Raw genomic sequence first — 24925 nt, 5'->3', positions numbered from 1 at the left:
GCAGAAAAGACAACAGGTGCAAATGCTGTTGGTTGCAACATTTATTGTACTTGCAGCCAACATAACACAAAGTCAACAGAATACCTGGTGCCAGAACAAGCCAAAGCACATGTTGTCCCAGTAGATTGTTTTCCTTCCTGTTTGAACTCATTAATTTTAGATTGCTAACAGTGTTGGTATCCCCTCCCCAAACTTTAATGGCACAATACACATTATCCTGTCTGAAATACCACGTGATTCTGCCTTGAAGATAAAACAGTTCTTCAAATTGTAGTAAACAGGGTGAGAGTTGGCAAAACAAAAGAGCTGCAAAAAAAATTGCTTTATAAAAATGGGTGTGGGTGAGAAACCCAGCAGGGATTCTGCACAACAGTTTTTGCACATCTGTTTTTGCATTTCCTCCCTTTCCCTGGTGTTAGGAGGAAGGCTTTTCTCTCTGTGCTTGGGAGGGTTGGCAGTTGCTTATCTCAAACCAAGACAGTGGAAAGGGAGCTGTGGACAGTTTACTGCTTCATTTAGACAAGTAGCCTGATGATATTTAGGGCTGGCATTCATTTAAAATATTAAAGGACAAACCTAACAATTTGTCCTGATTCCCTTTCCTCCTCCCCCCACCCTGGCCTTTATCCCTGGGCTCGTGTTTTGACCAACCTGCCCTTGAACTTTCTATTCCGCTGCTAATGCCCCTCCCAACACTCTGCAGCCAGGACAAACCATAGCAATAAGCTCAACTTGTTCTACCTTTTTTTAGTTTTAAAGTAAGTTTGTTTTTTTCCCCATGAAGCATTTTTGTATGAAAGGATACCATATGGTGCTAAGTTAACAAATCCTTCATAGAAATACTGCTTCCTTTCCTGCTTAAATGAATAAAAGTTCCTACCAACATTCAAAAAGGATTTACCTATATATTAAGCAATGTATAAAAAGCCAAAGTGGTTTTGGCCACATTTCAAGCTTTAGGAGAAACTGAATACTTGGTAGTTTTTAAATGGAAAAAATTAAAATTAGCATAATACTTCCTTTTTATATATTAGGAGATTTTTCTTATGCTCTGATTCTTGGCTAAAGGATACTGTTCTCATCTCTATCTAGTAAAGTTTCCTCCTACTGCATCCACCTACCCTAACTAAAGGGCATGAGGCTTTTTTATTTTTGAGATTTAATGAATGTAATGCTTTTCCTCCTTTCAGTGAATCACTTCCATTTTCTAAGTCTTCTGCAATAACCTATGCTTTGCATAATAACTTAGCAAAAAATGTAACATTCTTGTTTATATGCTTAAACTCAAAATTTGAAATGTTCTTGCTGCTGAAAGTTCCTGCTGAACACCCCTCCCTCATTTTAAGTGATTGTGAAGGAAGTTGCATTGTTCATTGAAGGGTTAATTTGTAAATTTGAATACTGCTATTCAAACACTGATAATCTATTTGCATGGTAATAGGATAATAGAGAATCATTCTGTCCTCAATATATAGGTTAGTGTAACAGTGATGGTATATTTCAGTTTCCAGTGTAATACTGGGTCAATTTTTACCACCCTTAGTATTGCCTTGATGTTTAGGTGGATTTTTAAATTAGATCTTGAAAATCTAATATTTGTAGGTGAACAGTTTTCTGAATATAGCTTAGTACTATAATATATCTTTAGATGGTATTGTTGGCTAATCTTATACAGAATATTCCTGTAATTGAAAAGGCCTTTTAAATGCAAGCATTTTCTGCTTGGCTTTAAGTTAAGAATTGTCTTCAATTTGAAAATGATAGAGAGCCTATGGAAGTTGCTGTTTTCTACTACATGGAGGTTGCTATTTTTTAGTATATGGAATATACATATATTTTCCATCTGAACTGCTGACATATCCATTACTGTATGCCAAATGCTTTTAATTTCAAAGGGTCTGTAATGGATATCTGAAAATCTCTGTACTGTTTACTTACAAAGTCTCATGAAGATCTATCTACTGGGCATATTCAAGCTGGAATTTCCAAAGCTACTTTGCAAGACAGACAACAACATGCATCTCGAATATTTTATGAAGTGATTATTTTGAATTGATAATTTAAAGAAATAACAGGAACAACCACAGAGAATTCATTATTGCTGCTGCATTTAGAGACGTAAGATGAAATCAGATCAGACTGGTTTGGGCTGTACAGCAAGAGACTCACCGAATAGAAACACTGGGACTGGCCAGGGGGAAGTAAAACAACCTTTATTCTCTGTAATGGAAGACATAACCTAGAAAGCAAGTTTCTGGGCCATTTTTTTTGAGAAAGACTAAAAAACAGCGTGGTTGGCACTGGGTGAGTAAAATAAAGCATTTATGAGGCTGAATTTCTGAACTTAATGAAATTGATGAAAACATTACTGCTTGAACAAGGACAGGATTCATTCTAATTTTAAAAATAACTAACTATGCAGACTGTAATTAACAATGAATTCTAATTAGCTACCTGTGGAAATTGTGGCTTCTTTATTGTGATGGGTTTTTCTCTTTCTTCACTCCTCTGTACTTTGAATTGCTTTTCCAACACCACCTCTGCAACTGAGCTGTGTCAGCTGTGCAATATACTATGATTCACACAAGACTATTTTTGCTAAGAAGGATTGTCACAGGAGAAGAACTTGTTGAAATTTTGGGTGTAAGCAGTATTCATAATTTAAAATCATAGTAAAAATAGGTGGGGAGGGCTTCCCCTAATTCTGGTTAATGGAGGAACAATACAGTTTCCACACTAGAACTTGCATCACTGCCCAGTAAAGAGAGGAGTGAAATCACCTTGGAAGTGTGGATGAATGTAAAGGATATAGGTTGGAAGGAGGCTCTATCAGAGAAATAGATGAGAAGTAGCAGGGCTGTTACCACTGAAAATGAGAAAGGAGCAGAAAGCCATGCACAGAGATGGAAGATCTTGTTTCATTGTCCTGAGGAGCTGTGAGGAAAGACAGTTAAGATACTGATTGCAAGAGGCTTGGGTTTCTGAACATGGAAACTGCTTCCTTTGTTTCATTATTCTTCTTACATAAATAATATTTATTCAGTAATGAAAATGGCTGGTAGAAAGTACTATTTTGACTATTTAGAAATACTAGTGTACATGGGAAAGGAGGAGAATCCTCTTATGTCCTTACTGTCCTGTTTTCCCCCTGCAGAAAGCACTGGTGTGGCATAATAATACATATTGACCAATTTGAACTGATGACATTCTTTGCAAATAATACAATAAAGAAATAATGGGCCTTATCACAGGCTTTTAATTGTATAAAACTGAAATTTTGGCAAACAATTCAGAGAGTATTAAAATAATAAAGGCTAATTGTGGAAATGTGTTGCTTTAATTGGGAAACCCTCCATCCCTCAGAATTAAGCCAGGAAATTCTTTGAGACTTGTTTTAAGCCCAGAGTGGACTGGATTTTGCATTTTGTGGATGATAATACACAAAGGCTTCCAAACTCATTGGGACAGCTCAATAGAAATGGCTCTTGGAAAAAAAAATTACAAACAAAACAGGCATTGTCTTGCAGTGAACAGCTACACACTGCTCTTACAGAGATGGTTTTGTGTCCCATTTGCATGTATAACAATTATTGATATTCACTCATGAGATAAAAAAATGCCCCACATTCCCTAGAGCTCATGCATTAAAATAATTATTATTTAGTAAAGATTTCATGCTGACACTGAGAAGACCTGCAGGTAGGGCTAAACACTATTTCTATGTAAACATATACTTATTTTTGGCCCTTTTTGATGAATTAGAAAAAAAAAGTTGTTCTCATCATTTGTTCATTGTCTCTTAAGATTTTGTATTTAGTTACTTGAGAATGCAATTGCCTCAATTTTTTGAGACTGATCCTATCAATGATCTTATCTTATGAACCCATTGTCACAACTGAAATAAAAAAAAATACATGGTGCTGCCCAGAGTGTCCAAAGATACTTCTCTTCCTTCAGCCTGTTCTGCTTTAGATTGCTGTGATGCATTTACTTTATTCAATAAGTGTCAGTCCTTCCCCATCTCCTTAGGCCTGCCTGACAGTGCTACAATTTGGCACTGCATGTTGGTGAGGGTCCCATTCGTGCTACCAACCCTACATTCTTCAGGTTTCCATGGCTTACACAGTTCCCATGTGCACCACCATCCTTCTTTTCCTCTACATCCCTCACCTCTACAGTGCCTCACCTCTTGTAGAAGCCACCGTGGCTCCTCTGCCACATCTACAACAAAAGAGAGGTCTCCTGCCCAGAGACAGACATATTTTTAAAGTACTCTTTATTGTTTGAAGGTCTTCTAAGAGGTGGAGCAGAAAATATGACCCCTTGGTTTTAGTGTACCCTTAATTCTGATGTATTTACTTTTTGCTTTAATCTATCAAAAGAGTGAATTGACCTAGAATAGGCCTAGAACTGTATACAAGTAAATGAGTGACTGTGTCTGACCATGGAAACTATATTTTCCATGCCCAACCATTTCTCTTGAAAAAGTAAGAAAGAGGCACACAGATTTTGGCAGACTTGCAATGAAAGCAGAGAGCTGAAGTTCCTTCCATGTCAGTAGTGGTCTGCCCTGCAGCCCCTGAAGATGTTGATATCTTGAAGACACAGTCATCATAGAATCATAGAATGATTTGGGTTGGAAGGGACCTTAAAGATCATCTTGTTCCAAGCCCCCTGCCATGTGCAGGGACACCTTTTACCAGATCATGCTTCTCCAAGCCCTGTCCAATCTTGCCTTGAACACTTCCAGAGGTGAGGCAGCCACAGCTGCTCTGGGCAACCTGTTCCAGTGCTTCACTACCATCACAGGGAAGAATTTTTTCTTGATATCTAATTGGGGTGTGCATTTGAAAATCCATCAGATCCAGTTAATGATTATCTTGGGTGTAACATCAGTTAATTAAGCAAGCTGGGGCACAAAAGGTGAAGGCTGGAGAACTGATCCACAGGATCATGTAAACCTGCTTTAAGATGGAAATATGCATCAGAACAGTGGACTACAAGACTTGGAGTGTGAACACTTCAACTGTTTGGCTTGAATTTGCCTTTTGAAGTCTTTCAGATCTGTATATCACCTTCATTACCTTGGTCAGTCTGAAGTGACAGCCATTATTATTAAAATAACATCAGAATAACAACTATTGGTGGATTTCATGCTGTGTATAAAGACAAACTTCAGATTCCTGAGTCTTCAAATTTCTGATTATTTGTAAAAATTAATGTTATCAAAGTACTTATTCATGTTGTTGTACCAGAGATACTTTCTCTCTGGAAAATGTGCCGGGTACATATTTTTATAACTGAAAATGCCATTTGAGATTGCACTATGCTATTACAGTGCATTTCAAATGGAAAAAATATTCATCAGAAGTGAAATCTAAATCTGGAAACACAAAATAATCCATAAATTCTTCACAAGTATCTCCAACTTTGAATTTCCATGGTTACTGCACCCAAATATAATTTTTGTTGAAGTGAGTGTGTACCTGATAATTGGACCAGTGATTCAAGTATAACAAATTAGGTAGGTAGGTACTTTTCGAATTATTCACATCAAGAGTGCCAGCAAAGGCTATTGCCATATGCTATTTAATAAAAGTAAAAAAACTTCTGGACATAAATTTAGACTATCTAAAGATGATCTTAAGATCCAAACCAAAAATGGTGATGAATGTTGCACATACAAAGTATCTCATCTAGATATGACTTGCAAATCATTTAAGTAAGCAGTAGGCATGACCAGTGGGCACTGTGGTTTCAACCAAGTTTTCACAATTCCTTCTGGTTTGGGTTCCATACATAGAATACAGAATCATAAAATATCCCAAGTTGAAAGGGACCCACATGCATCATCGAGTCCAATACCTGGACCTGCACAGGACAGCCTAAGAATCACACCATGTGCCTGAGAGTGTTGCTCAAATGCTTCTTGAACTCTATCAGGTTTGGTGTCCAATCATCCTTTGGGTAAAGAATCTTTATCTAGCATAACCCCTGTCCCAACACAGCTTTATGCCATTTCCCTGGGCCCTGTCACTGGTCACCAGATAGAAGAGATAAGTGCTTGCCCCTCTGTTTCCCCTCACGAGGAATCTGTAACCATGATGAGGTCTCCCCTCAGTCTCGTCTTCTCCAGGCTGAACACATCAAGTAACCTCAGCCACTCCTTCTGGCTTCCCCTCAAGGCCCTTCACCATCTGCATTCCCCTCCTTTGGACACGCTTGATGTCTTTCTTATATTGTGGTGCCCCAAACGGTACACAATATTCAAGGTGAGGCTTCCCAAGTGCAGAGCAGAGCAGGACAATCCCCTCCCTCGACCAGCTGGTGATGCTTTGCCTGATGCCCCCCAGGACACGGTTGGCCCTCCTGGCTGCCAGGGCACTGCTGACTCATATTCAACTTGCCATCCATCCACCAGGATCCCTGGCTCCTTCCATGGTGCTGCTGTCCAGTGTCTCATTCCACAGTTTCTATTGTACACCAAGGGTTGTTCCATCCCAGGTGCAGAATCCAGCACTTTCCTTTCTTAAACTTCATATGATTGCCCAGCCCTCTGATTTATGTAGGTCTCTCTGCAAGACTTTTCTGCCTTTGGAGGAGTCAACAGCTCCCATATACTATAACCCTTTGTGCGTGACCTGTGAGCCAGTTCCTCACCCTTGGCATGTGTATATCCAGCTGAATGCTGCGCAGGCACAGCAGTGAGATTGACAGGCTTGTACTTACCAGCAACATCCCTCTTGCCTTTCCTGAAAATTGGGGCAACACTGATGGACTCCAGCACCTTCAAAAGCATTTTCCCTGGTGACATTGCTAACTAGTTCCCTGAGAGAGCCTGAAGTCTGCTCCCTTTATGTCCAGAGTTGAAGTTTTTCTGGCACTTTGCCACCTGTTGACAGAGATTTTAAACTCCATTGTTTTGAGGTTGCTGTGGCCAAGATGGCCACCATTCACCACTTTACTCAAGGGACCCTCTCAGTTAACAAGCAAAAAAAATTGAGGAGGGCACCTTTCTTAGTTGGCTCTCTCAGTACATGTAACAAGAAGTTATTGTCCAGGTGCTTTAGGAATCTTCTGGACTTCTTTGTATTAGCTGTGTGGTATTACCAGTTAACATCTGGCAAGCTGAAGTCCCCTCTAAGTACAAGGGTGGTGTATTTAGAGGTGTCCTTTTGTTCCTTAAAGAACAATTCATCAGTGTAGTCATCCTGGCTGGGTGGCCTATAGTAGACTCCCTTGACAATATCCACTTTATTTGTTTGTCCCTTTATACTTATATTTCAAAGCAGTCTTTATCTCTATTTGGAATATGTCAGTATGACTACTTTCTTATATTTTGAGACTGCTAAGTAAGAAAAGACTAAAATATTTCCCATCCTGCTGTGGTAGCTCTTGCTCAGCCACGCACTAGTCAAAATAGACACAACAGGATATGCATGACAATACTTACAGTCCCCTCAGCTTAAAGCTTTTAACAAGTAGGCATTTGGGAAGATTTTTCAAAGGAAACTACTTTTGGTTTTGAAGGTTTGTATTCTAAATTTTTTAGGAGTAACTTGAGGAAATTGGGTATTTCTATATTTTTATATAAATTTTCAGGCACTTCAGAAATTTTGTACAGTATTTTATTTCAAGTGCCTACTAAATCTTGATTCAAGAGAGGCCTGTGATAAGTGACAGACTAACCTGTTTGGTCAAGATTGCATTTGTTACTTTGAAAATGAATGCTGGAGAATCAAATTAACTGTTTTATTACAATGCTTACATAATAGCAACCAAATGTTGTGTACCTTTGCCTAAATGCCAGCAAATGGTCTCAGTTCTGTTAGCATTTCATTGACATTCAGTCTGTGGCTTCACAATGGCCAAAGCCAATAACAGTCCCATCTGCCAAGTCTTTCTCCTACATTCCTAATTTCTTAGCTGCCAGGGAACAGGAGTCTAAGTATTGTGAGAAACTTGACTTTTGGTTAATTTGAATTTGAAGCCATTGATATTTATCCCCAACAAACTTATGTTGAAGGATGATTATTTTCCTCATAGAAGTTTTTCCTTTGTCAGCCAGCATTTGCCTCCAGACTCCTGTCACTGCCTGCTATTAGCAAGCTCCTGCTTTATTCCCCAGCATCCTTCTTCCTTTATGTGTGGGGACATCACTTTACTATCCTGGTAACAGAGGATGCAGGGAAGGCATAGTTACTGAATGCCTTCTTTGCATTGGTCTTCACTGACAAGATCAACCCTCAGGAATCTATGGCCCAGGAGATCAGGAATGTTGGAAGGATAAATGACCAGGGCAAAGGAATTTTGAAAGGAAGATTTACCCTTGCTCAAGGAGGGCTGAGTTAGAGAACAGATAGGCAATCTTGACATCCACAAGTGTTGAGAGAGCTGACACATCAGCTCACAATCATCTTTGAAAGGTTGTGACAATCAGGAGAAGTACCTAAAGACTGGAAGAAAGCAATGTCACATTGGCCTTCAAAACGGACAAGAAGGAGGACCCATGGAACTACTGGCCAGTCAACCTCATCTCAATCTCTGTAAAGGTGATGGAACACCTCATTCTGGAGGCCATCTCCATCCACATGAATCATAAGAAGGTGATCAGGAGTAGTCAGCAAGGATTCACTAAAGGCAAATCATGCTTGACCAACCTGATAGTCTTCTGTGATGAAACAATAACCAGGATGGATGAAGGAAGAGCAGTGGATATTTTCTACCCCAACTTCGCCAAGGCTTTCAACCCTGTCTCTTGCAACATCTTCACAGACAAACTAAGGAATTTTGTCCTGTGTCCAGTGAGGTTGATTGAGAACTGGCTGAATGGCAGATCCCAGAGAGTCATAATCAGTGGCATAAATTCTAGTTGGAGGCTTGTCAGTAGTGGTGTTTCCCAAGATTCAATATTGGGCCCAATATTGTTTAACTTATTAATCAATTACTTGGATGAAGGGGCAGATGCCTCCTCCGCAAGTTCACTGACAACACAAAGCTGGGAGGAGTGGTCAATACCCCAGAGGGGTGTGCAGCCCTTCAGAAGGACCTTGACAGGTTGGAGAAAGGGGTAGAGAACTCTCTGAAATTCAAAAAAGGCAAGTGCAGGGTCCTGAACATGGGGAAGAATAACCTCAGGCACCAGTACAGGCTTGGGGCTCACCTGCTGGAAAGCAGCTCTGTGGAGAAGGACCTGGGGATACTGATGGATAACAAGCTGTCCCTGAGTCAGCAGTGTGTCCTGGGAGCAAAGGCCAGTGGTATCCTCAGTGCATCAGGAAGAGCATTGCCAGCAGATCACATGAAGTGATCCTGCACCTCTACTCAGCCCTAGTGAGGCCATATGTGGAGTGCTGTGTCCAGGCCTGGGCTCCTCAGTACAAGAGAGACATGAAGCTACTGGGGCATGTCTAACAGAGGGCAACAAAGGTGATTAAAGGACTGCAGCATCTCCTATGAGGGGTTTGAAGAAGAGAAAACTGAGAGGGCACATCAGTACCTGAAGGGAGGATATGAAGAGGATGAAGCCAGGCTCTTTTCAGTGATGCCAAGCAACAGGCCAAGAGGCAATGGGCAGAAACTGTATTGTATAGTATGGCCAGACTTCGCGAACGAAGATTTGGGAAGGGCTCTCTCCACGTGGGTGTGCCATTCCAGCCTGCACAGTGGATTTTTTAGGTGAGGCACAGCGTGCACAGAACTGGCCCCACCCTTTAAGTCCTGAGGTCCACCTACCATGGCCAAGAGAGCTTGGACAGTGACAGTGAAGTCCTCGGGACTGTCACAGCACCCGGTACTAACCGGGGCTGACCCTGCTGAGCATCCGAGATCTGATGGGATGGGATGGCAGGGAGGCATTGAACTGCCAGGGGACGGTCCCCACTGAGACTGGAACTCAGGTCCTTGGGATTCAGAGTCCGGAGTGCTCTCCTTTACACCATGGGACTGCCTGGGCAGAAACTCATACACAGAAGTTCCACCTACATTTGAGGAAGAATTTCTTTACTGTGTTGGTGGTTGAGCATCCAGAAAGGCTGTGGAGTCTCCCTCACTGGAGATATTCCAGAAACATCTGGACACAGAATCAGAGAATCACCGAATAATTAGGTTTGGAAAAGATCTCTGGTGATCATTTAGTCCAACCCCCCTGACAAGGGAGGGTCACCTAGAGCAGGTGACACAGGAATGTATCAAGGTGGATTTTTTGAATATCTCGAGAGAGAGACAGAATCCTGTGCAGTATGCTCTAGGATGACCCTGCTTGAGCAGGGAGGTTGGAACCAGATAGAATCACAGAATCGATTGGGTTGGAAGGACCTCCAAGATCATCAAGTCCAACCCTTGGTCCAACCTCAGTCTGTTTACTGTATCACGACACTCAGTGCCACGTCTAATCTGTTTAAAAACCTCTAGGGATGGTGAATCCACCACCTCCCTGGGCAGGCCATTTCAATGCCTGATTACTCTCTTTGGAAAAAATTTTTTCCTGATATCCAACTTAAATTTCCCCTGGCAGAGCTTGAGCCCGTGCCCCATTGTCCTCTTGCTGAGTGCCTGGGAGAAGAGACCAACTCCCACCTGGCTAGAACTTCCCTTCAGATAGTTCTAGACAGTGATGAGGTCACCTCTGAGCCTCCTCTTCTCCAGACTAAACAACCCCAGCTCCCTCAGCCTCTCCCCATAGGACTTGTGCTCCAGTCCCTTCACCAGCCTTGTTGCTCTTCTCTGGACTCGCTCCAGCACCTCAATATCTTTCCTGAACTGAGGGGCCCAGAACTGAACACAGTACACAAGGTGTGGCCTCACCAATGCAGAGTACAGGGGAAGGATCACTTCCCTGGTCCTGCTGGCCACGCTATTTTTGATCCAGGCCAGGATCCCATTGGCCTTCTTGGCCACCTGGGCACACTGTTGGCTCATGTTGAGCTTCCTGTCAATTAGTACCCCCAGGTCCCTTTCTGCCTGGCTGTTCTCCAGCCACTCTGTGCCCAGCCTGTAGCACTGCAGGGGGTTGTTGTGGCCAAAGTGCAGGACCCGGCACTTGGCCTTATTGAACTTCATCCCATTGGAATCAGCCCATCTCTCAAGCCTATCCAGGTCCCTCTGCAGAGCCCTCCTGCCTTCCAGCAGGTCGACACTCCCTCCCAGCTTGGTGTCATCAGCAAATTTGCTGATGATGGACTCAATCCCCTCATCTAACTCATCAATAAAGATGTTAAAACAGGACTGGACGCAACACTGACCCTTGGGGAACACCACTAGTGACTGACCGAAACTCCACTGTGATGCCCTGCAACCTTTCCCATTCTCAGCAGCACAGTTTGCAGATGGCCCCTCAATTACTTAAGCAACCCAAACCCTCTTCTCTTTTTCCTTGTTTATTTTTCAGTTTAATCTCTACATCCCAGCCATAAGGAGGCTTTTCTCTCCGTTATCACCGGCGCGGCCCCGCCCTGCCCTCCCCGGTGCTGCGGGACAGGACAGGATGTCCCGCCTCCCGCCGCCGTCCCGATTGGCAGAGCGCTCCGCGGGGGCCGAGTCACTCCGGCTCCAGTAGCGGAGGAGAGAGGGAGGGACCGGCGAGCGGCTCCCCGGCGGAGGGTGGGGGGCGGGCGGGCGAGGGAAGGAGGGGCGAGGATTACCCGGGGCCGAGCGGGCGGCGGAGGAGCGGGACGAGGGGACGCCGCCGCCGTGGCCGCAGCCGCCGCCGCCCGGTGAGTGTGAGCGCTGCGGCGGCTCCGCGGGGCTCGGCGGGGAGGCAGCGGCGGGGGCGTCCCCGCCCCGCACAGCGCTGGTGGGCGGGCAGGCGGCGCGGGGAGAGCGGCCTCCGCTCCGCATCCCGGGAGCGCCGCGGGAAGGGAGGGAAGGGGAGGAGCAGCCCCCGCGCCGTGAGCGGCGACGCCGGTCCGTGCGGGGCATCCCCGCACCCTCCCGGGCGAGGTGCCCGGGGGGCCGCGGGGCAGGGCCGTGGGGCAGAGCGGCGGCGCAGGACCGAGGGGCAGAGCCGAGGGGCAGGACCTTGGGGCAGAGCCGCCGCGACGCTGAGAGGGGCGGAGGAGCGGGACGTGAGCGCGGGGTGGGATGCCCCCGGGAGAGGGGCAACCCCCGGCCCTGGGCTGCCCGCGGCGAGGAGGGGGCGCGGGTGACCCTGATAATCGCTTTATGTTGGCCTGCGGCTTGCGTAATCTGCGATCAATTATTTATTTCATGCACCACTTACGGGGCTGAGGGGCAGCGTTAAGGCCTCTGGTGTGGCTCAGTGCAGCAGAAGGGAGGCTTCCTTCCCACGGGTGTGATGGGGAAGGGATGTTGGGGGCTTTTTTTCTGGGCTCAGATAGTGTTCTTGATGCGTGTTCTTCTCCCCGTGCAAATTCCGGGGATGTGAACGAGGGAGGTCCTTCTTCGTGATACCTTTTTAAAGATCAAGTGGAAGCCATCGTAGTCTGAACAAAAATAACCTTGTGTGATTTACTTCATGTGCTAGATTGGGTTTTTTTCCCCCCTCTTTCTGTGACAGGTTGGGCTGCTCAGCCAGCCTGGAGAGAAGGCTGAAGAAGGAAACATGTCTTCTGATTCTTTTTGTCTGTCTGCTCAAGCAAGGTTTGACTCCAAATGGTTGAAGACAGACTTGCAGGTAAGGAATTTGATGGTCATATTGCCTTGTGACCTTTCAGGTGCAGATCAAGGAAGCTTTTAGTGTTAAAAGCTGATGAGTAGAAGACTGCAGCATTGCTCTTGAGATAGTGTATAGGTTTTTCTGATTATGCTGATTTAAAACTGGTATTGAAGAAACATTTATTTCGAGCTGCAATTAGATCTACATTGTCAGTCCAGTCCCTTCTGCTTTGAAACAAGCTGGGCTATGTATATATCTTTGCAGAGCGTCCAAGCCCCTAGTTGAGCATGTGGCATTTCTGTTAAAGCTATAAATTCATTGAGGCTGTTGCTAAATGTCTTGCCTGCATATGAGCTAGCAGCTTTAATATACAGGAGAACTGAAGCGAAAGGTGATGGAGATCTAATTTGTTTTGAAGAATTCAAATTAGCTTTTACTGTAGTGGTTTGTATAATGGGTAGAGGCATTCTTTTAAATTTGCTCCTTTTTGAAGTGAGTTAATTTTTTGTCAAAGATATGTGGTTGAAATGGAAGTGGTCTTTGTTGAAATGTGCCTGTGTTTGGTGAAAGTTTTGTTTAGTCTTAGAAAATGATTTGTTCCTTGTATCATGCAGCTTGCAGAAGGGAGGAAGATTCTATCATGTTTTCCCAATTCTAGTTTGACAATTAAGTGGAAAATACAGAGAAATAGAGTGGTTTGGGTCAGTTATGTTTGTTTTAGATGAAATGTGTGACTAGATTAAGTCTTTGTCTTCTTATCTTCCTTTCCCCAGATGTTGCATATAGATCCCTTACCTTGAATAACTGTGCGAGTTCTTACTCAAAACTCTGAAACTCTTGTTGGGATGGGCCAGCCAATGTTACTCCTTTGTTACAGTTATTAAAAAAATCTGGTTTTGTGACTTGATTCCAGAATACATGCTGATAGTATGAATGGTTGAGTTCAGCTGTTCATGTTGTTAGACAAGGATTTTTCCCCATGCAGTTGTGATTTGAAAGCAGCCTTTCTCCAGTATTTTTCATCAAACAAGCTAAATTCGAATCAGAAGTGATGGATATGGCCTAAGAGGTTACATTATTTAGTAGGTCTTGTATGTAAATGCCATAAAATGATAGGGTTGGCTCTTGATTTGGCTGGACTAGTTCTATTTTCATCTTCTAGTCTTACTAAAGTTAAAGTTCTGATCTAAAGTCAGATATTTAGTCTCATCTGGTAAATACAGTAAAAAACATTTTGGAGATAAGCTTATTCAGAAATATGGAAATACTTTTTTTGTTTCCAAGAAAGTGGCTTCTGGATTGCAAATATGTTGCTTCAATCATTGTTGAATACAGGAAAATTTTAGCTGAAAAAGTGACACCCTTTGTTTGTGACAGCTGCTGACAATGCATTGCCTGTTTTTCTTCTGTATTTTATGGAGTGAAAAATGTGACTGTTCATGTGATTTGTCAGATTTTTCCTCTTATTCATAATGCCTTTTTTCTCCATACTTTTTTCTGTTTATGTAAATTTTGACAGGAAGGCTTCCATTGTCATTCGAACTTTTAAGGGTTATTTTCAGTTTAGTGTATACATGCAATGAAACATTTGTCTTTTATGAGACTAGTTAATGTGTTGTAATAATTCCTTGTAATAACAAAAATCCTAATTTGTACCATGTTTCTATGAATAAATGCTCTGAGTTATAATAGTTCTTTATGAGTAATAATGAGTTAGACTCTAATTGTCAGGGTACTCCCTTTGTTTTCTTCCAATCAAGCTGTAATCAAAATAATGAGATTAATGATATAAGAGAACAGTGATTGTTTGTCATCTTCTGGACACAAACATCACTTCTCTGGAATCTGAAAGCTAGCCAGACTGCCTGGGTATAGTATAATTTTCTTCCTAGTTAACTGTTTTTTGGTATTACACAAGTCCTCATCACAGAACTCTTTATTTGGATGTATATATTCGGTATTTTGAAAAATATGCATGTGAGTCTTGAATTGTATCTTTTTAATATATTAAATGGCAGATGTCTTCTGTCAAGTAAAGGGGTTTTGGGCACTGGGGGCTTTTTCTTTTACATGATCGACTATTTTAGCAACTGGTTGACTAGCATGACCTGGCTGCATGTGAAATTTTTTTTATAGGTGTAAATTCTGTCTCTTAATCCTTTAAGCTCTGTGTGTACTGAATATGCAGATTTCCTACCGTGCATGTGTTTACTGTCTCAGCTGTAAGAACGACCTTACTGGTGTTCAAGAGACTGTCAGCAAGAATTAAAAAGATGAACACAGTACTAGGAGAGGTTTGAAGAAGACACACTAAGTTTGCGAATTGATTAAGATGACTACAAATTATTGTTTGGAATTGGACCCTGAGACTGTTCACTTTGCAGCTACATTTTTAACTTTTCACTGTACATATGTCCAGGAATGAGTAGGTGAAAGTCCTTGAAGAAACTGGGGAATTCTTACCTTAGGAGACATGCAAAGATTGATTAGTCTTTAACACTCATCTTTGCTGCTGCAAAAGTTGGGGTGTATAGCTGGAATTGGAGCTAAAATGTTTCATTGAGTGGCCTGGTAGTTTCCAAAGTCTGACTTACCTTTTTTCTCTATCACTGTTGCTGGAGAGTGCTTTGTAGGCTTGACTGGCACTTACTGTGGATTAAGCCAGTGAAATGTCTCTGAAAATCATTGTGTTCTTTTTTTGTCTTTAGTTCAAGATGATGTTGCGTTAATGATGTAATACACTATATTTAGTACTATGTACATTAATAAGTCTATAATATAGTGGTATTAATATAATAAGAATGACATGTGGATTGTAGCATGGATTGTGTTTAATCACCTGTGTGCGTCACTGTCGCAGCTGGTGTCCAGGGCAAATTTAAGTGTTCTTAGTTTTGGAATGCTACTGCTAACAGACAAAGGCAGTGTGATGTAGAAAGTTACTACTGTTCTTAAGAGAATATCAAAGGTGCAAGCCCTTTTGTAGTAGCAGTAGCCTCAGGATTAACTGAAGTGGTGCAAAATGTTAATAAAGTGTATCTTGACAATATGCTTTTTGTTTATGTTGTTTATCTGAAACAATACTAATAGAGGAAGCCAAAATGCTCTACAAAACCCAAGTGCATCCTGTAACTATGCTGTGGGTTTTTTTACTAACTTTTTGATTTTTGACCTGTGATTGTAAGATTTACAGCTACTAGTATAATTTTGAAGTGCTTAGAAACAATTGTTTTACTAGAAATTCCAAATTTCCTGTTAGAGCAAAGTAAGAGAGATAGTCTTGGTTATTTGAAAAAACACAAACTCTTACAGCAGCTGAAAAATTAGGATGGTTCAGCTGAATATAAGAGAACATCAATAGTACAATATGCAATATGGCCTATGATGTGTATTGATATGTATGTATATAATAACTATCAATAAAATAATCCTATGAAGTTGTAAAACGGGGGGATTTTACTACAGGCCACTTTTTCGTGTGTTGCATTCAACATAGGCACTAGAAAAGCTAGCATATCATTTCAATTTCCAATTTATTTGTTTAGATTTGAATTAATACATTTAAAAACACCTACGTAGTTATGACCATTTCTAGTAGAAAGCATCACATTTATAGCAAAATCATTCTGTAATGGGAGATTGTATTTTAATGGTGCTTCTAAGGAAGACATCCTCTTATTTTAAAGAGAGAAGATCAAAATTGTTTATTTAAACCTAGATATCCGGTTTGTAGATGCATAACTGAAAACTAGAATTGCTGTAAGCTAAGGGGATGCATGTGTGTGTTCAAATGGTGGTTAATTAGGCTGCTTATTCTGGATCCTGTGGAGAACTATTGTGCATAATAGCAGGAGTTAGAGTGGAAAACTTTCATTTTTCTGTAGTGTGGAGAAAAACTTTAGGCAGCAGTCAAGGTACAAGAGTTGTTTACAAGTGGAATATGATGCATTTTCATCAGTTTGCATTGAGTTGATGGTTGGCAGACTATTTCTATCATCATCTCTTGCCTTATAGAGGAAAGTGAACTTCTTAAGATGAAAAATCCACCTTTAAGAGTTGCATTGATTTGAAATCTTTTTGCTCTCCCTTCAAAATTGCATTCAGCATTTTGGTTTTCAAGAAAACCCTACTCTTCAACATTTAAATTAGTGTCTTGGCTTGTGAGAAGATAATGTAAGTAAATATCTTGACTATTAAAAGCAAGAAGTTAGTGAAAGTTGCTTTCTCTGTTTTGTTGCTTTCTTGTTTATTTTCCTCTTTGTTTTGGTTTTCTGAAAAAAAAATGAAGAGCTTACTTGGAAGTTCTTACAGCAAACTGCAAATCAGAACTCCTGTGTTTGCAGAGGAAGTGAAGGTTACAGTAAAGCTTTCATTAATTATTTAAAAAATGAAGTAATGCTGTCTCTCCAACAAGTGATTTCCAGGGGCAGGGATGAACACTGTATGTGGAGTGATAGGTTAGAGAAATTAAATTTAATGTTTGTGCAAGTATTTGGGCTCAGACAGAACTATTCTTCAGATGGAGAAAGATAATTTCTAGGTTTGAAGGAATTGCATAGGTTTTTTTTATGTATATTAAATGTTAATAAACTTTTCCAACAAATGGAAGACCAGCACAATGTTATTATGGGGGCATTCCTCGTTGAACCCCGAATCCATTGAAGTAATGTGGGGCTGCTGAACTTTTCTGTCTTTCCTATCAGAGCTTTTGGGCAATATGTTTAGATCTAATGATGTTTTCACTGTGCTTTGCATAGGTATGATAAGCAGCTGTGGTTTCAGAACATGCTTCGTTGAGCAGGAAAGGAAGGAAGCTAGGACATAATACTGACAAAGACAACAATGAAAAAGGAAACACAAATTGAATGGATTCAAAAGAAACAAAAACAGAGGAGAGACTTGGGAAGGGACTTACTGTTCTGTGATTTTCTTCTCTATTACTGGGCTGAAAATTTTTTTTCTTTTAATATGTTTCTAAAGAGAAATGTTTTTAATGTAGTCTTTAAAATACAGCCAATAGCTAATCTAGAAGTAACTGAACAGATTCTTCCCCATCCATGCTGGCAATTCTGAGGTGAAGATTATTTAAGTAGCTTATATTTTATGTTTGATGATTATGAAGTCACTTTCTTAAATTTCCAGTGCAATTATATAATCAAGAATCCTACCTGAAGCAATCTTCATCCTTTCATGTAATTTTTCTTTTCCTGTCTGCGTTTTTCTTGAGTTCAAGTTAACTTTCATGCAGGTTTCTATGCTTCTGCAGGGAAGTTTATGAACCCACATCAGGAACATGATCTGCTGTACCACATGGAGTAAGCTTTGTCAGGCCTGAACAGTAGACATTAGAACTGCTGATTATTCCTAAAATAATTACTAAAGGCAAAACTTGCTCTAAGATAGTCATAAAATACCGTAGAAAGAAAGAAAAGTGGGGTTGTGTAGTCAAAGCTGGCATTTGAATGTTGTGCCATACAGTTGATTTACTGTTATCTTCAGCTGCTAGTTTCCCAGAATCACAAATGGTTGAGGTTGGAAGGGGCTTCAGGAAGTCAACTGGTCTAACTCCCCTGCTCAAGCAAGGTCACTTAGAGCCTATTGCCCAGGACCATGTCCTAATGTCTTCTGAATATCTCCAAGATATTACAGTGACCTCCCAGGGCACTGTGTGCTGGTACTTGGTTACCCTCACAATGTAAATTTGTTTCCTGGTGGTCAGAGGGAACCTCCTGTATTTTGCTTTGTGCTCACTCTGGTCCTGTTACTGGGTGCCACTGAGCAAAGCCTGGATCTCTCTTCTTTAGACCTTCCCTTCAGATATTTGTATATATTCAAGAGTTTTTCACCTTAAGACTTCTCCAGGATCAACAGTCTCAACTGTCTCTACCTTTTCTCATAAGAAGGAAGTTCCAGTCCCTTAATCATCTTTGTGGCCTTTTGATGGGCTTTCTTCCTGTATGTCCATGTTTTCCACACTGAGGAGCCCAGCACAGGACCCAGCACTCCAGATGTGGCCTCGCCAGTGCTGAGTAGAGGGAAAGGATCACATCCCCAGATCTGCTGGTAGCCCTTTTCCTAATGCAGTCCAAGACACGCATTAACTTTCTTCATGGTAAGGGCTCATTGGTGGCTCATGTTCAGGTTGGTGCCCACCAGGACTCTCAGGGACTCTCTGTTCTGCAAAGCTGTTTTCCTCCTGGGTTACATCCAGCCTCTAGGGCGGTCCTGTGGTGTAATGGAGAGCACTCTGGACTCTGAATCCCAAGGACCTGAGTTCCAGTCTCAGTGGGGACTGTCCCTTGGCAGTTCAATGCCTCCCTGCCATCCCATCCTGTCAGATCTCGGATGCTCAGCAGGGTCAGCCCTGGTTAGTACCGGGTGCTGTGACAGTCCCGAGGACTTCACTGTCACTGTCCAAGCTCTCTTGGCTATGGTAGATGAACCTTAGACCTTAAACAGTGGGGCCAGTTCTGTGCACGCTGTGCCTCACCTAAAAAATCCACTGTGCAGGCTGGAATGGCACACCCACGTGGGGAGAGCCCTTCCCAAATCTTGGTTCTTAAAGTTTTGCCATGCATACATACATGCAGCCTCTACTGGTGCCTGGGGCTGTTCCTTCCCAGGTGCAGGACTTCACACTTGTTTAGCTTCATGAGGTTCTTCTCAGCCCATTTCCCCAGCTCTCCCTCTGGATGCCAGCATGAGCCTCTGGTCTATCAGCCATTCTTCCCATCTCTGTTGGTTAAGTCATATATTTCTCTCAGGAGAGTTGTAAATCTATTGTGAGTCTATAATTTTGAGATAATGAAAGTGAAATTGCTTCAACAATTTATCAGTTAAAAATTCAAACATTTTTCCCACTTTCGGCTATCATAGATAGCATGTAGCATCTATTTGCTGAATGTTGAGTAGATTAATAGTGAGCTTGTTACGATTGAAATTAAGTTGCTCTCAGTTATGACAAATGAATTGATTGTAAATAGTTCCTTAGTTATCCTTTCAGTTGGTTCCTTTGGTTATTGAAGCAAAATAAGTCCAGTGTTCTTTATGTTCAACCATGTCTCCTTTTCCCCTTCCCCCAACACCCATGCTGCTGACAAAATGTTAGCTACAACCTGAGTAAAGGCAAAATTGCTTATCTGAAGGCTGCTTATGGTGTAAGCTTCCACATGAGGTATTTGGAGAAGGAGGTGGAACTCTGTGACCTGTAATCTTGGTGGATTCTCTATCTTTATGCAACATACCAAGAAAATTACTTTGATAAGAATTTGAATACCAAGCTCAAGGCAAAAGAAATTTTGTTTACTCTCCCAGTTTTTAGTTGTGTAAAAGATTTGAGTGAACTTTGTGCCATGTAAAAGGATTAGAGGTTAAAGTGGAGAAAACAGTTCTTGATTCTACTTTGCAGGAATGCTTTCAAAAGTAGTAAGTTTTCTGAAATGAAACAGTGCTGCATTGTGAAGAACCTTGAATTCAAAGCCTGTAGGCCATTAAATTATAAACTATGAGAATCATTTTCCATACCGTGGTGATATGAGAATGTAAAATAAAATGTGTGAAAAGACAATTTATTAGAGAAAGATCTCTAGTTTTTGAGAACTATAACTTATTATGCAACCTGTCTGGAGGGTTGCCTCACTTGCTCTTTTTCAGGCTTGTGTTAGCATAGGTTAGCATTTAACAGGCAAAAGTTTTTTAAAACAAGTCTATCACATATGAGCCAAAATGAGTGAAACAGTTGTGTTTTGCTATTTTCACAAGAAAAAAGTTATGATAAATTAATTGTTAAAGGTGCCTCGCTGAAGTATATAACCACATCTGAAGATGAAAAAAGTGAACATCATTTATTGTTCAAATATTTATAGACTGAGAACGATACAAGAAAATCAGTTAATGGTGAATGACTTTTTTCATTGTTGAACTTTAAGATTATTTCAATTTTTTAAAAAATTAGGCCAAATGTCGAGCTTTTAGCAAAAGACAAATCTTTGCAAAAGCTCTTTGTGCTGTCAAGAACAGGGACTTTACTTTTCAGTAAAGCATCGTCACAGTGTAGTTCTGGTGCTTCACCACTGATAAATCACACATTAGTTGAATAATGTCTGTCTCACACTGCATGATTCTTTTCCCTCTTACATCTCTGACATCAGGACATAGTGAGAGATATATACAGTGTGTCAGCTCACATTTTATCATAGAATCGACTGGGTTGGAAAAGACCTCCGAGATCATCAAGTCGAACCCTTGGTCCAACTCCAGTCCCTTTACCAGATCATGGCACTCAGTGCCACGTCCAGTCTCATTTTAAAAACCTCCAGGGATGGGGAATCCACCACCTCTCTGGGCAGGCCAGTCCAATGCCTGATTACTCTCTCTGAAAAAAATATTTTTCTGATATTCGACTTAAATTTCCCCTGGCAGAGCTTGAGCCCGTGCCCCCTTGTCCTATTGCTGGGGAGAAGAGACCAACCCCCACCTGGCTAGAACTTCCCTGCAGGTAGTTCTAGACAGTGATGAGGTCACCTCTGAGCCTCCTCTTCTCCAGGCTAAACACTCCCAGCTCCCTCAACCTCTCCCCACAGGACTTGTGCTCCAGTCCCTTGACCAGCCTTGTTGCTCTTCTCTGAAAAAGAAAAACTATTGAAATTGTTAATATGTGTTTGAGTGACTTTCTAAAGTATGCAATGTGAAGTCAAGAAACTAATGTGGTCATTTTAATGTGTTACAGTGGTGTGAAAGCATGCAACCTGTCTTTAATTCTTCATGTTAACTGAGATAAGCTGGATCAGCAGGTGTCTTCCCTGCTGGTGGTACTGTCTCTTAAAACCTGTACTGTTTATAAAATATATTTTATTTTGAGCTATCTCCTAAAGATAAGTGTAGTTCTGTGTATAACAGTAAATATTTTATGGCACTTGTGTAAGCAACATCTTTGTGTTACTTCTCAGCCAGAATGCTTTGGATTTGAATAGTAGTTACATAACACAAAGATGCTTCTAAATAAGCCTTCAGCAGGGTGTTTTTTCTTTCTGTTTTTTTTTTTTTTAATGTATTCACTCACCACTTTGGTATGCAACAAGTATTCTGTTTTTAGATTTCATGAATTGCTCTCCTCCCTTATGCTATAGGGTTGCAAATTGTAGCCTGGGATTCACTTGGAATATTGATAGCTGTTTTACAGCGTTTTATAAAGCAGAGAACACCATCCATAGAAGAGGAGTTATCCTGGTCATTAGGATTCTCCAAGGGAGATCCAAATTCCTAAATCATTAGGAGACTTGTGTTACAGCCAGAGCTTTTGTGAGTGGTTCCAGCTACTGCAGTCCTGCGTCTATTCTATTGCGAGTATTTGTTCTGTTGAACACAAAGTGCATTGGGAACTGAGCTGGGCTGAGACAGCGCTTTGCTCCTTCCCCATTTGCAGCTGGTTCTATCTCAATCAGTTCCATAATCTGGTTTGGCATCTGAGAGGAGGTGGTGTAGCCGTTGGAGGAAAAAGGGAGGACTGGGAGAGATGCCTTACACAGCAGGACCAGTTTGAACTGGTTAAATTCTGAATCTGTGCCTTGATGTCATCATATATTCTGGTTAAGATGCCTAGCTCCTTGGTTTCTAGTTTGGGGAGGGACTCTTGACTTTATACTTCTCTGTTTTAGGACTTTATGCAGCTTGAGTTCATTTGAATAACTTTTCCTGAAGGGAAGTTCTAGCCAGGTGGGGATTGGTCTCTTCTCCCAGGCACTCAGCAATAGGACAAGGGGGCACAGGCTCAAGCTCTGCCAGGGGAAATTTAAGTTGGATATCAGAAAAAAATTCTTTCCAGAGAGAGTAATCAGGCATTGGACTGGCCTGCCCAGAGAGGTGGTGGATTCCCCATCCCTGGAGGTTTTTAAACTATGATTGCACGTGGCACTGAGTGCCATGATCTGGTAAAGGGACTGGAGTTGAACCAAGGGTTGGACTTGATGATCTCAGAGGTCTTTTCCAACCCAATCCATTCTATGATTCTATGAAAAATGAGGCCCCCTGCCTTCTCCCCCACTGTTGCGTGATGTCATCTTGAACGTGTGGATAGTTCTGAGGTGACCAAATCCATGCTTTTGCTGAGAACTTGTCACCAAAAGAAAGTTATTTTGCTGTATTTAAGCCTATCTATATGATACTGTTTCCCTCTTTTAATCTGAAAGTAGCATATCTAGAGAATCAGAGTTCTAGAAGTCATTTAAATCCCTGTCATACACTACACAATAAATATTCCAGTGATACATGTTTTCTTTCTTTTGGGACAAAATATCAAATCAGATGGGTTTTAAACCTTATCATGAGTTGCCTGACGAGAAAATTGTTGTGTGTAACTATAAATGTATTATTTTTAACAGCTTGCTTTTACACGAGATGGACTATGTGGCTTATGGAATGAAATGGTAAAAGATGGGGAGATTGTATATCCTGGAACAGAACTAATACAAAGTGGTGAACTACCTCCAAGAAAAGGTATGCATTTTGATTGTTTTTTTAATTTGTTCATTTTGTCTTTCATTGTGATGATGAAATTGGACTTCAAGTTCCATACTGTCACAAACTTTGGTTTATCATCACCTGCCTGTATGATTTGCAGGTGTTCATCTTTTGAATTAAAGACAATTGAAAGTGATTTCTAAAAAGTGCTCAGAAAGGTAATGACTAAGCCCTCAAATGAGAACTTAAATCTATTCCAACCTTGTGAAATTTAACTTCGTAACTAGGCATGTTATTATGAGAGGCTTGGCAGTGTCTTTTTGTTTGGTATGCTTGGTGTGTACAGCTGAAGCCTTTGTTTAAAGGAAGTGGACTGGGGAATGGGATAAAGCCAATACTGCTATTTCTAATTTTGTTTACAATCTTCATAAAGTAACTGAAAGGTCATTTGAAAAACTGTCCACAATCTGGCTGAGAATGTAGTGGGGTTTTTTGTGTGTGTGTCTTCCAGTGTGCTTGAGAGCAGCTCAAACACTGCAAATCCTGCAAATGGCAGAGTAATATATTGATTTAGAAAGATTACTTTGGTGGATGTGGATTTTGTTGTGTGATGGGCTATGCCAGAATGGAGTGGTTCTGCTCTTACCTTTTTTCCATCTTCTTATTGTGGTGCTCTTTTGACTCCTTATTGAGCAGAAAATTAAACTGGTCAAAAAAGAGAAAAGCTAAGTTTCCTAGTCTGGCTGAAATGAACTCACCAAATGGTCAGAGGAGTTTTGTGGGTGATTTATAAGACCCTCAAATAAAAGAGAAGGGTAGAAATACTACCTTTGGTGTCAGGGAACTATTATTTCAGCCATCTGTTGCTTCCTGAAATGTACTGCTGGGCAGAGATGGTATTTCAGACCATTACGCTCAATTCCTTATGGAGGCAATTTTTTTGGTACCTATAGTGTGCCTTCTTTAAAAATAGGAGAAAAGAGGATGTATTTTTGACTAGAGGAAGTTATTTCTACTGGAAAGAAGCTATAATTTATGAGAGGAGAGTAAATACTGTGTTATTTTTATCAAGAGAATAAGCTTTGTAGGTTATGAGTGGCTTTGTGCTAAGGACTAGAGTTATGCTCCTAACTAGAGTTGGAAATCTTTTGTCTTCCTTCTGCTGCTGGCCTGTTTGAATGTTATTTCTGACACTGGACAAAAATACAGCTAATCTTATCACAAAGACTGCTACAATAGCTTCCCATGAAATGAGTGGAGGTAGTGTAACATTTTTTTCTTTGGATTGGCTAGTTCCATGTCTGTTACTAAAAGACATTGTAAATTTGATGCAGTGTAGAGAAGAATTGCCCCCTAAATGAACTGTGGAAAATGCTTTCCCATTCAATGACAGCTCATGATACAGGTGTTGTGATGGTTGTGGTCTAACAATTCCACACACTTTGCTGTAGCAGAAAGGTAACATCTATAACAAAGAAAACTGCAATAAAGTGAATACCTGCTGTACAATTGAAATTGATGACTTGATTTTTTTGTGTCAGATACTTACACCTTGTTTTTAGAGTTGTACCTGTACTGGTCTTTGAGAGAAAACTATTCTTCCAATATCTTTATAGCTAAGTAGCTGCAGCAAATTGATATTTTTGTTAGTTATGGTGCTGTAGTGCTTTCAATACTTCTCAGTAATTCTGAGAAAGCTTATAGAAAGATGTACATAGTATGATTGTTTTTAGATGAATCACTGAAATACCAAGTAGGAAGTTGCAATCTGTCACTTCTGATGCAAAATCTAGAGAGCAGTATACAGTAAAGAACCAGAAGTGCTAAGTCAGTCAGTCTTCTGTGACTTCA

At 41.2% G+C, this 24925-nt stretch overlaps 1 protein-coding gene across 5 annotated transcripts in view; it reads left to right on the top strand.

Annotated features, from left to right (window-relative positions):
- The first annotated feature begins 2287 nt into the window (after positions 1–2287).
- The window catches only part of HERC2 (HECT and RLD domain containing E3 ubiquitin protein ligase 2), a 115879-nt gene continuing 93241 nt past the window's right edge, over positions 2288–24925 (top strand). For 3 of the 5 annotated variants that reach the window (XM_071547865.1, XM_071547856.1, XM_071547850.1), the window contains exons 1-3: positions 11632–11714; positions 12518–12634; positions 22996–23110. In XM_071547865.1, the coding sequence (XP_071403966.1) occupies positions 12563–12634; positions 22996–23110 (187 nt within the window). In that variant the 5' untranslated portion in view covers positions 11632–11714; positions 12518–12562. Of the gene's footprint in view, positions 2305–11631; positions 11715–12045; positions 12066–12517; positions 12635–22995; positions 23111–24925 lie in introns of those variants that run through there. The other 2 variants (XM_071547878.1, XM_071547870.1) reach the window with 2 other exon arrangements.

Source organism: Pithys albifrons, chromosome 1, assembly GCF_047495875.1.
Source record: "Pithys albifrons albifrons isolate INPA30051 chromosome 1, PitAlb_v1, whole genome shotgun sequence".
Taxonomy (NCBI): domain Eukaryota; kingdom Metazoa; phylum Chordata; class Aves; order Passeriformes; family Thamnophilidae; genus Pithys; species Pithys albifrons.
This window is presented reverse-complemented; position numbering and strand designations above follow the sequence as displayed.